The sequence below is a fragment of the Naegleria lovaniensis genome (genome assembly GCF_003324165.1).
Source record: "Naegleria lovaniensis strain ATCC 30569 chromosome Unknown tig001, whole genome shotgun sequence".
NCBI lineage: Eukaryota > Heterolobosea > Eutetramitea > Acrasida > Naegleriidae > Naegleria > Naegleria lovaniensis.
The window spans coordinates 197,707-210,436 of record NW_025407823.1 but is presented as its reverse complement, the minus strand read 5'-3'; the positions used below and the strand labels follow the sequence as shown (position 1 = coordinate 210,436).

Below are 12,730 nucleotides of genomic sequence, written 5' to 3'. Positions count from 1 at the left end.
TCCAATTCCTTTCAAAAAAAATTGTTTCATCGACGTATTCACAAAATATTCGTCAATCATCACTCTCAATCATTCCGATCATGTTATTTATCTGAACGCTAATATTAGGTCATATATTCAAGAACTTCAACATATAATTATTTAGAAATTATTTAATAATCCCAAATGTGGGCACAACAATCTCCGACTTCACCCACGCATCAGCAACACGAATTCATTATTTCCACAAATGATAATATTACTTCTAATTTAAATTCCAACGATGGTACATTGAACAACGATGGCATTGTAGATACTTCATATCATTACAACATGAGATCCAACACTGGCAATAATAATTCAAGTAGTAGGCCCATACATAATTCTCTGTACGCAGGAGCAGCTAGACATGTCTTTCTTCATTCTCATGACTATTCGTTGTTTAGAAAAACGGAGAGACTTGTTTGGCAATTAAATCATCTTCACGCCAATGTCAAGCAACTCATTCAAAAGAGTGAACACAGTATGAATTCATCTCATGTACCTTCTCCTTCATCACCCTCTCTAAGCACACGAAATATCCAAGTTATTGCATCATCCGTAAAGCATCAGAAGGAGCTTTCTATGCGAAAGAATAGGTTTTTACGAAATAACATCCACTTATTGGATATGCCATCATCACATTTTCATCATCACACTCATCCTTCCTTTGATGAATCGGTAGTTGGATTTACATCTTCTAGTATCATTTCATCAATTAATACACCTGAATACACTAATGAACGGATAAACTCTTCCATCCAAAATTCACCATCCATGTCCGAAGATTCTCTTATCAGCCAATATCATCATGGCATTACTCATCCATTTCCTGGAGAGTTATCACTTCCAAGAAGTATGAGCATAGACCAATTAAATCAAGCAACAAATAATGGAATTGTTAGAAGCATTAGTATTGACCAAATTCATTACAACGGTAGTAATAATAATCAAGGTGGAGTTGTAATATTACCCTCTCATCTTTATGGTGACCAAGGTGGGATATTTTCTTCATCTCCTAAAGGGGTTCATCATACTCTTCATGAATCTTTCAATAGCCTTGAAATTAGTTCAATAGCATCCAATGAAGAGTTGTTTGGCTCAGAGGAACATAACATGGAGCTCCTACCGAGCACTCTCGTTCATACTATTTATTCCAAGTACGGACTCGTGTTAACGATAGATGTTAGTCCTTCAATGCTTGCAATGGACCCAACAACAGGAGAAGTTCTGTTTGACAGGGTTTTTGTTGCCATATCTAACGTAATTACACATTTAATTCAGCCATTAACCATTCCTAATTATAATGGTGAGATCATTCCAGAGATTCACGTTACTTGTGTTGCAATCGGTATGGCAGGAAGGCCTGTTTTTTCTCTATTTCAAGATTGTCACATTACCACATATAACTTGAATGAAATGCTTGGGAAAATTTATCAACAATTGTGTGACCTGGAGAATTTAGCCTCTACATCTCTCAAAAATTCTAAGGCTAACGATAATTTGGCAACAAATTTAAAATTTAGTCAATATGTTAAGGATTCTCTTTTAGCATTGGAATTCCTTCCTCCTGACGCATGTCCAATATTAATGTTAGTTAGTGACAGCGTGTTCAACCTTTCAGACTTGAACTCAGACATTGTGTTTGATATCAATCAACGTGACGTCAGTATTGCTATTTTAAACATTACTTCCCAAAGCAATGGGCACGGGCATCTTTATAGTTATGTGCCTGACTCCGAATTGATCGAATCATTGGTAGCGTGTACAGATGGAGTTTACATAGATTTTGATTACATGTCAAACTCAGAAAACGAAATGAACGAAAAAAAAAAGACAAAAGCACTTCAATATGGGCTATTGCTGAAATCTCCGTCAATCTTGATTGCAGACAACGAAAGCTTGATTTTATCAGCTAGCGAGGGGAGTATTTTTCCTAGCATACCTTCGGATTCAATCAAGAAAGATATTCGAAAGAATTTCTTTGAGTATGACGTATTAACCTATAATCTGACCATGTCAAGCGTAGACCCAATTTTGAAAAAGCGAGCTATCCAAGGGTTTAGAATCACTGACATCAAATATACTAATCCAACAGACAAATTATCCAAGTTCAAAGCTGAAGATGAGAAGTTGGATTTAAAGTACGTCAAAATGAGTCTACTTTATCGAAGGAACCTAGAAATAATTTACAAGGTACATGTTGAACGATTTGGACCTGGTATGGAGGACCAAGATCTTGATGTACTTTCATCGAACAGTTTTTCAGGGTTTGGGATTTCTAAAGCCAATAAGGCTAAAATTTCAGTTACTATATCTGTGTTCATGCACAAAAACAATTTAGAAAAGTTTAAAGCCTTCCTTAAAAAACGAACGAAAGAACCATTTCTAAAACACTTGCAAGAATATATCCAGTCTATCAACATTGAAGACGTTCTCGTTGAGCAGTATTTTAACCTGTCAGAGAATTGTTCTGGGCTCAATCGATCTTCAATAAGAAAAATGGACATTCCCAATATTAATTTTGATCACGAGCGAGAATGCTTCTTTGAGACGCAAAAGCTAGCACTTTGTTTTAACTCTGATGAGAATATTCAAAAGTCAGATGTAACCATACAAAAAATACTCTCTCAGATCCAAACAGGAACAAGTGATGCTTCTCCTACTGTACAAAACAACCTCACTCTCTTCAAATCATTTTGTGAGAATGGTTGGTGCTCTACCAAGATTTCAGATGATATTTTTATTCTATTTATTTCCGAACAAGATCACACGTGCTACATGTACGACACCGTTCATGATACCACACTATTGACAATGGAAGAAAAAGATACCTCAGTTTCTTGTGGTTTTTGTTTATTGAAAATTGCAAAATCTTATACATCCGTCGTAGAACTTAAATTTCAATTTTTCAACGTTTCCTCTTTCACAATATTTAGAGTACTAAGACATTTTAAAGAACAAGCTCTAAAACTCTTTTATCAAAGAAATATTCACGCACATTTCATAGAGAACTCTGCGTTCTCAGAAATTGTAGCCAGACTTCCTATTTGTAAAGACGACGAATCTCAATATCAACAATCCTTATTCAGCCATTCACCACATTTTACTTCATATCTAAAGCACAGAAATTGGATATGGCCCATAGGAGGAAGGCTTAATATTGCAGCAATTCTATCATGTTTGCTCGCACAAAGGGTGAACGAGGGGTTTTCTCTAGTGATCACTCGGCAATCTGTAGTATTTTTCAAGGAGTTAGAAATAACGAAAACGAATTATTTCTCGAATAGTGACTTTTTATCTAAGCTTATTCTGTTTTATTGTATCCACATTTTGAAGAAAGAGAAAAAACTAGTGACAGAAGTGTGGGTTGAACCACAATCAGGCTACGTTACATACTCCAATGGCGTTCATGTGGATTCAAATCAATTTTGCACAGATTTATGTGATAATTGGTTTCATAATCTGGATTTGCAAGTTATCTCACTGTTTTCTACGTTTGAAAACATAGTGACTGCTTGTAAATCTGGTAAAGGTAATAATTCGATCACTGTTTTTCAGCCTGATAAACCTGGCAGCATTACACCTTTTAACTTGAAAGGCGTTTTTGAACGCTCCGAACACCAAAATTTGAAATTTTCCGTATTTAAATTTATTACTCATACCGACACTGATGTTGAAACAGCAAAGAAAAGCAATATAGCTTTATATGACAGACTTTTGAAAATTCTATGCAACATTAATGACGTAGAAATAAGTTTAGATAGGATACCTCTTAATTTAGATATGAAAGCTCGGTGCTTTGCACGAGTTTTTGAAAACATTGGCTCAGACAAGCAAAAAGATTTTCTTTTAACCATTGTTCCTTCTCATGTTACAGGAGAAGAAAAAGACTTTACCATCATTGTATGTGTTTGCACAGAGGATCAGCTGTTATTTGTGGATAAATTGAAACGAAACGAAAATATGGAACGAGTAGTTTGCTCTAAACATTCTCCTTCTATTCTACGTAACCCTGCACTAGCGCATGATGAGGAACATGCCCTCGCTTCATCAGCAACATATTGCGATTTCGTTACAAACTTACATGCATACAGCTTTACATATGGAGTTTACAAGTATCTGAACCAAAAATTAATGATAGACCGAGAAAGCATTGTCTCTGCTGTTGAATCCTGCTACGAATATAGAGAAGAAATTGATCTCACCGAATTCTTTGAGGCCATATTATTATCTAGAAACTATTTCTTTGATAAATCTGAAAATGACACGACTCCATGCGAGAACATGGTTAATTCATTCAAAACGATAATTGAAAAGTACTTTGAAGAAATCAAAGGAACCAAATTCCATTTTTATCTACGAGAAAGCTCCATTCCCAAATCTACCAAAACTGTTCCAAAGCCCATAAAGAAGAAAAATAGCGTGAAAAGCTTTGACCATCTCGAAGAAATTGATAACGAAGAAAACTACGATGAAGATGTATCAGATGATGAGATTCATAGTTTCCACAGTGGTGAAGATGAGACCACACATTCCCTTTCGAGCCTTTCTGCGGGAATGAGAGATGTACAAACATCTGATCACCAATCAGACTCTCTCACTGAAAGTTCTGGCTCCTCAGTTAGTGATGCCTTTAATTTAACAGAGCTGGAAAATTCCACTATTCCTGTATTCATGAGAATGGAGTGTGTGTTAACTCCAATTAAAAGAGGAAAAGAAGAATGGGAAGATTTAGATGATTTAGATGAATACGCAAATGATCTTAAACTTCCGATCAAAAATATCCCAATAGAGAGAATTTCAAAGAGTATCAGATCCAGTAATGGAGATTTTTCAAAGCTTTCTTCTTCATTTGGTGAGAAAGAAGAGGATAGCGAAGAGGATGATGAATCAGACTTTACCCCAAGCAAACTTAAAACAGAAATGGATTTTGACTGGATTAATTCTTTGAATACCGTAAAAACAACGTTGAGATTTTATTGCATTACGTTACCACCTGACAAATATTGCGCTTCGTTTAATGGATTTGAGCCCTCAAAGAAGGACGTTCTGGGAATGTTTAGAAGTCATGTGTCTGAAACCCAATCTGCTTATGCCAGAAGTAAATTTGAACTCGAAGACGATGTCTTTGATGGAGACACAACCGATGAAGCAGCTCCTTACTTAGACAAGGGCTACCTCCCGAGACATATCCGAAGAATAGTTTCCAGAACTAAAAAACGATTACAAGCATTGGTCTCCAAAGAAATACTGAATGCATTACTTAGGACGCACCCTATTACATCATATTCTATTAAGAAAGTTTTTGATAATGTTGAAAAGCTTCCCGCATCATGCTATCAAAAGCATACTATTCCTTTATTTTTTATTGATCCAGTTGAAGGTGCTAAACTCTTTCACCAGGAGCTATTGAAATGCAAAAATGTGGTCTTCAAAAGTATCGATAACCACTACGTTGTTTACTTTAGAAAAAGAAATTGCTGCCAAAAACATGCCATATTTGAAGAGTATGACAGAAAATGTGAGCATGAATTACCCCCTGGTGACACGCCAAACAAATTTAAAATTTTCAGCAAGGAGCTCGATGACTTGGACATGACAATGTTCGATAATGACACAGAAATGGAAAGAAGTTGTATTGAAGTACCATTTTGGATCATTCTGAAAGCAGAGAGCAAGAAATCAATGTCCATGCTGTTTTACTCTCCAAACTCACTTTCAATTTCACAGGCTAACGACGTGGTAAATATTGTTTTCAAAGCAGTTGGAGTAGTTTGTAAGAGAGTCAATACTCTACTTCTTCTCTCAAATTTGCATGATACAAGAATTTGCAGTTCATTACTTCTTCCTGTTAGAAGGGATAAAGATAAGAAGGCAGTCTCTGAAGTTAGTGTGCTTGACAAGAAGTTTTTACGTAAGGACAACGAGAAACCAAGCAGTGACAAGTTTAATGAGGGAGATTTTGCATGCAAAAAGACCTTTGAAATTTCTTTTCCTCTTCATAGTCGTCTATCAACAGCAATGGCGATTAACCACTTGAATCAAGTTGTTTTCAATCCCTTCGTTGTTGCCAATAGAAGTGAAATGTTTGTGTACAAGGAGAGGAGTGGTCGTGTTTTTTATCTTCAACTCACGGATGGTAACAAACAAAACTCTACTACCGTTCAAACTCCAAAGAGTGAAGAGTCTCCAACTCTTGTCTCCTCGGCTAGGGATGAGCAAGAACACAAAACCAAGCTTAAAGAATATTCAATTTCTCTCTCCAGTATGGGACAATACCTTTATGCTGAATTTGATATCAAGAATGACATTTCTTCTGTTATTTTGGAGGTTTACGGTGTATATCCACCAAGTATTGAGATTACAACCCAACTTAAGAATCTTATTGAAGCCAAGCTATCATCACTCACCATGAATATCATCTCCAATTTATTGTTGAGAAATAGGCAATTTAAAATCACAGTTGAAGATTTGCAGTTTATTAGACCGTTGCTCTCTCAACCTCACAAGAGCGTTGTCATTACTCTTCCAAAATTTATTAACAACAAGTTACTTTTCATGTTATTTGCCAGAAATAACATGTTGACTTACATGAATCAATTATATCTGACAAGTAGCGATGAATCTGCAGAGAGTCCTAGTACTATCTCGTATATGTCTTTCACGGAAGATGAAGAAGACGATATGGTTTTCAAAGCAGCTGATTTTTCATTCTTATATAACTCAGTTACTCAGAATACATACTCAAGAGCAATGACGTCTCAGGTCAATTGCAGAGGTATTGCTTGTGTACAAATGACGCTACTAAATCAAGATGGTGAGATGGTAACAGTTTTCCCGTCAATGAAAGAGCCATACACTTGCGATTTGACCGGAGTATCACAATTGGGTCTGCTTCAAGAGGAGCCATCAAACATTGCTTATACAGATTTTGGAGCTCCCATCCTTCGTAAAGAGGGAAGTAACTCAGATGATGAGGACGATGAAGAAAATGTCATTGAAAAGAGCGCTTCTGCAGCTCATCGAAGTGAAAACGGTAAAATACTTCTGGAAGTTTGGAAAAAAGGTGACATAGATTTAGCTTCTCTTATTGAAAAGCTTTGTCTCACTCTTAACCAAACATTGATAGATTATATTATTGAGTGTGGGCTTTTCACGTCTCCTGTAAACCTAGAAGGACTCAATCGTTATTTTCTCGTAAGACTACAAACTCAGGCCATTAAGGCATGTAGAATAAGCTCGCCAACATTGATGGAGCATAGAGCTTCTCTATTTTTACCGTTGTGGGAAATGAATAGATTTATTGGAGATTTGTACAATTTATTGTCCGCATACAGTTTTAAATTGCGACCAATTACGTTTGTAAGCAAAGATACCAGGCAAACATTTGTCAAATATTCAAGAAGCAATGATTTTATTGAACAATATCATCTGGTAGATTCAAGCAACATTTGTTTTGTTATGATGGCTGGTAATTTTTCTGTTTTAACTGATAAGGTTATTAATATTGGAGAAAATATCAAGATAGGCGATATCATCTCGTTGGATGGGTTCAGTTACAGAAATTCGATAAAATATACCAGAAAATGCTGTATTGTCATTATACTAACGAGTTCAGAATTGCAAGTAATAGCATACAATTGGAAGCCACAACAATTTGAAAAGTTCAAGTATCATTTGCACCAAACAGTGTCATGGTTGAGATGTCGAGCTCACTTACTAAACAGCATACTCCATCAAAAGTTGGGACTCTTTTACCATTCTCATTCAACCAACTTGGCAACAGTTCCAACCAACCTATTGATCCCTCTTGGGAAACCACAAAAAGAGGTTCAATTTGCATTTAACAACATTGATTTGCTCATTTACAATAAGCAGAGCGCTCCAAGCGATCCAAAGTCTTCCAATACTATGAGAAGAACAAATCCTGCCGTAACAACATCCACCACAACTAACAATCCAACAGGAAGTATGATTCCACCAAAACAACCAATTCTGGACGTGAGGGGAGGACAAATGTACAATCGTTTCAAAAATCCAGGCATGAATTCTACACTTGTTACTTCATCTGTAAATGATATTTCTGTAAAAACAGATATTCAAAAAGTAAGAAAAGAGAAGAAGCCTCCTTCAAGCAAAAATCAATTTGGATCCCTGTTGAAAGGAATATTTGATTTAGACAAGACACCTTGCAAACAATTGGCCAAGAAAACCATGAATGACAACAAACCACGTGATCCGCTTCTTATTCATGGGCTTCACTTTAAACACATCGTGCATCAGAACTACAAAAAGAAGGTTGAACAACAGCAAGTGTCAAAGATTTACGGATTTTGGAACAAATCTCAATCTACAAACTTAAAATCTAAGGACTTCCAACTCATCAAGAACACTTCAAGACTAATCCACTTTTGCAGGGTACCTCTCCTGTTTAACCCATTGAGAAGAATATTATTTAGCCCATCATCTTTTATTTCTTCGTCCTCTGCTGCTATTATTCAACATCTTGACAGTGAGGGAGTCACAGGCGTAGAAGAGCAACAAAATAACAACCTTCGTGAAATTGGTTATCACAGAAAGGTATTTGAATCATTCTTGAGCGAATATGTAGAGTATATCAAGTCATTGGATATTTCTGACGTTTTCTTGCATCCTTCAGATCAGCATGATTCATCACCATTATTAGCCTCAACTCCAAGTGACATGAATCCAATTACTACCTCAACGGACAACAAATCAAGACCACAGCCCACTCCACTTGTCCAAGTTGTGGGAAATCAAATTATTAAGCTCCAACCCACCACTATTTACTTCCATAAACAAATGGACGATGGAGTACTATTCTTAGAATTAGGTCTTGACAGTATTTATGTGTACCTAAATGTTTATATTTCTGACATTACGTCTCAAAGACCTTCCTTGCTGAATCCTCGAGCCTCTACCAGAGGAGAGTTCTTGAAAAAAGTGAGCCAATTCAAACACTCACTGCACATGAATTCATTTTCATATGATTTCCACTTGAGAAATTTTTTGAATTATCTTACAACCGATTACTCTGGATTTCCATCAACTTTGAGCTTTATGAGTTTATTGAAAGACTTTAATCAATTTTATCCAAACCCTCCACCCCATACAAGAAATATCTTACATTCACACACCATCACTTTTGAGAATGTTAAAGACATTGCAGAAATTATGCGAGAAAAGGCAACAACACCTAAAAGTAGCATGAAATCTCTTGAACGAGGTCGATCCTACAGTACTGAGAGACGAGAAATGTTGAATGATCCATTTCAATTTTTCTTTGAATATATTTGCAAACACTCTGACAAGTATAAGGTTAAATTCAGTCAAAAGAGCAAAGAGTGTTTCATTCTTGACACTTACATTTCTCATGAGGAAGCAGATTACTCGTACTGTGTATTGGTAACAAAGTCAGTTGTACATTCTGATTCACATACCACATTTTCATATCATGGAGCTTCATCAACTAATTCATCAAGGTCTCCAAGTCCTCAAGAAGAAGATAGCACAATGAATCTCACCATGTATATAGTGTTTGTAGATGCAACGAATAGACATCCTTATGATAGCGAGATTGAAGGCTCTAAAGACAACATGTACAAGGTGATTACACAAATGGCTCAACAATACGAAAGAAAGTTGGCAAATTTGCTACAAAGTGTCAAAAACTCATTCAAGCTGGACATTTTATGGGATATGGCTCTTAAATTCAGGATGAGCGAAAACTTATTCAACGAACTTGATGCTTTATGGACTAAGACTCAAATAACTGAGTATGACTTTACTCTCTCAATATTTGAGGCTACCTACGTGCCATGGAATGACGTGATTTCTGAGCTATGGAATATTTATGGAGGAGAGAGGGCAGGAAGTATATTCAAGAAGGATGGCACTGCTCAACATTTACTCATTACTCCAAGTAATAGAAGCACTGATTTCATGTTGCACATCCATTACAAGATTAAGGAAAACTCTGTAATCATCTATTTCTGTAAGAAGAAGCTTGCAAACGAGCCTGAATCTCTTCAAGATCAGACTCATTCTGCCTCCATGTTGAGATCACCAAATACCAACATGCCATCACCAGCCGTAAGAGTCGATCAAAAATCGGAAGGTGCCCAATCTCTGATCATTATTCCAAATCAAACAGAACGAGATTTTATTGGTTCCTTTGTTAATCACGTCTGCTATGTTCTGTATCGTCTTAGCTTTTAGCCATGAGATGTTAATTAATGAAGATATGAACGTTGCAGAAGAGAATATTTTTTAAAAATTAAAAAAAATAATCACTAAGCCTTCCCTTAATTCGGCATTGTTGAAGCTTATCATCGATTTCCCTCTTCCAAGAAACATACGCCATGGAAAAAGTGAATTCAATTTTGCACAAGTATCCCGATGCGATTGAGGTATCTTTGGACCATTGTGGATTAAGAACTCTGGATGAAGTTTTGGTGGATTTGTCCAAACTCAAATACCTCAAAGTATTGAGGCTATCGAACAACAACCTTCGGACATTGCCATCTGATATGAGCGGGCTTCAAAAGGTGGAATATCTAGATCTGAGAAACAATCTGTTTGAAAGCGCTCAATCCGTGTTAGCCGGGCTATTCTCGCTTCCAAATCTCAAACATTTGTACATTACCCTTGATGAAAAGGAAGAAGACGAAATCATTATTTCATTATCCAATTTGGAGTCTTTCAATGGTACTCGTAAGTAACTTTTTAAGGATTGGCTTGATTTACATCCATTCATCATCAGCCTTAACGGATCTTCCTGATGTTGATCCACCATTGTACTTCACCATGGCTGAGGGCAAGAGAGAGCCCTCTTCTGTGGTGGTTGAACAACCTAACGAAAATCAGTCTATGAATCAAGGCGAGCCTCAAACTGAGGATTCAGTATTACCGTTGCAAAAAGAGTCTCCCGCGAAGCCAAATGCGACCTCTTCAAACACTGCTGCAACACATACAGGAGAAGTATTATCTGTTGTAGACTCATCGAACGATGACTTGAAGGATCTCAAGAGACTCCATGACTCTATTGGACTCTATCTAGGACAAAGAACTCCGTTTGACGCAAGCACCACTCCAATCCTAAAACAACTCAACAGATCAAAAGAAACACCACAAGAGGCCCTGACCTACCAGATTGAGTTATTGAATTGCAAAAGGCAATTGTTTGACGTATATTTTGAGGAAGTCATCGACAAGATTTCTGAGGTTGATAAAAAAGCCTCCAGCATTCTCATGATTGTGAAGAACTCATACTCAGATATGTGCGAATCGTACTACTCAATGATCAAAACATTTTCCACTGATTGCTTTTCAAAGCTGGCAACTCTTCAGAAAGATTTGGATAGCGCTGATAAGGATATTGCCAATCTTCTAGAGGAAACTGAGTCGCTCCAACAAGTTGCATCTAAAAGCGAGGAAGCCAAGGCAAAATTGATTCGCCAACACGAAGTAGAGCGAGAGCAATTATCTGAAGAAATTGGAGTCTTAAAGCTAGAAATTGAAAGTAAGTACTGGTATTTGTTGAACCATTGCTGTTGAACTTGTTGTATAATGAAATAATTTGACTCCAACAGAATATAAAAATCGATTGGCTCAGGTACAAATCAACAGACAGCGTCTGTCAATGCAAGTATCACAAACTCCACAACAAATTCTTTCTCAAAGCATGGTAAAACCAAAAGATTCAAAACAGGTAAAGTTAAAACCTCTAAGCTTGAAACAACTAAAAGAAATTATTGAGGAAATTTATACCTCAAAGCACAAATTTGATCAGAAATGTCAAGAGAGTAAACTACCAAGAGAAACAATGGAACAGCATTTGTACACATTCCTCAATCAAAAGTATGGCCTTAAAACATTAATTTTTGAATGGGCTACTGCTATCAATTTTGGTGTGAAAAGATTCTCTAGAGAAGACAACGAAGTCAAAGTATTCGGCAAAATTCTTAAAAACGAAATTGATGAAGAATTCAGATATGTCCAAAAGCAGCTAAAGGACACTACTGCAGAATTGTTGAAGGTATTTTTGAGAGGAAAATATAGCAAGAAGGTTGATCATGAAATTCATCAAATCATTCAAAATAGGTTAAATGGTGATCTTAATGAAGATGAATGGGTAGATATTATCAAGTACATGTACAACAAGGAAGACTCACTCACTGTAATCATTCGTGTCAACGACGCCATTCTGGAGCATCAAAAACTTCAAATGACACTTGGATCACCTACCATGAATAAGAGCTTTGAAAAGGCCACTAGAGTTCCGTACAAGACGTTCTTAGAAGTGTTGCTAGACTTCCAACTGGAATCACACGAGAAGTTCTTGTCCAAGTTTGTCAAAATGTTTAGGGAGGTAGATAGTAACAAGGATGGAATTTTGAATCAACATGAATTGAAACAATTATTAACTACAATCAATCCGAACGGAACAGATGAAGAGTATCAAAATTTTGTTTCAATTATTGATCCAAACAACAATCAGCAAATTACTTTCTCCGAATGTGTGACGTATTTGAGTGCCGATTTGTTAAAGCTAGCTTCCGAAAGCTCTATGATTGTCATGTCAACAACTGCTTCAGCCAATCACAACAACAAATCACAACAACTGGGAGCTAGTTCTCTTTCCATTAACGATTTGTAGCCTGGAGAGAATCTTGAGTAAAGACTGTCA

General features: G+C 36.5%; 2 protein-coding genes across 2 annotated transcripts; both read left to right on the top strand.

Annotated features, from left to right (window-relative positions):
* Positions 1-165: 165 nt before the first annotated feature.
* C9374_003634 (uncharacterized protein) lies at positions 166-10,260 on the top strand (the record flags this gene model as incomplete). The annotated part of the gene is made up of 1 exon (XM_044693184.1): positions 166-10,260. One exon carries the CDS (start codon positions 166-168, stop codon positions 10,258-10,260), a length of 10,095 nt encoding a protein of 3,364 aa, XP_044555764.1.
* Positions 10,261-10,403: 143 nt separating this feature from the next.
* On the top strand, positions 10,404-12,700 carry C9374_003633 (uncharacterized protein; the record flags this gene model as incomplete). The annotated part of the gene is made up of 3 exons (XM_044693183.1): positions 10,404-10,755; positions 10,805-11,563; positions 11,634-12,700. 3 exons carry the CDS (start codon positions 10,404-10,406, stop codon positions 12,698-12,700), a joined length of 2,178 nt encoding a protein of 725 aa, XP_044555763.1.
* Between the last annotated feature and the right edge of the window lie 30 nt (positions 12,701-12,730).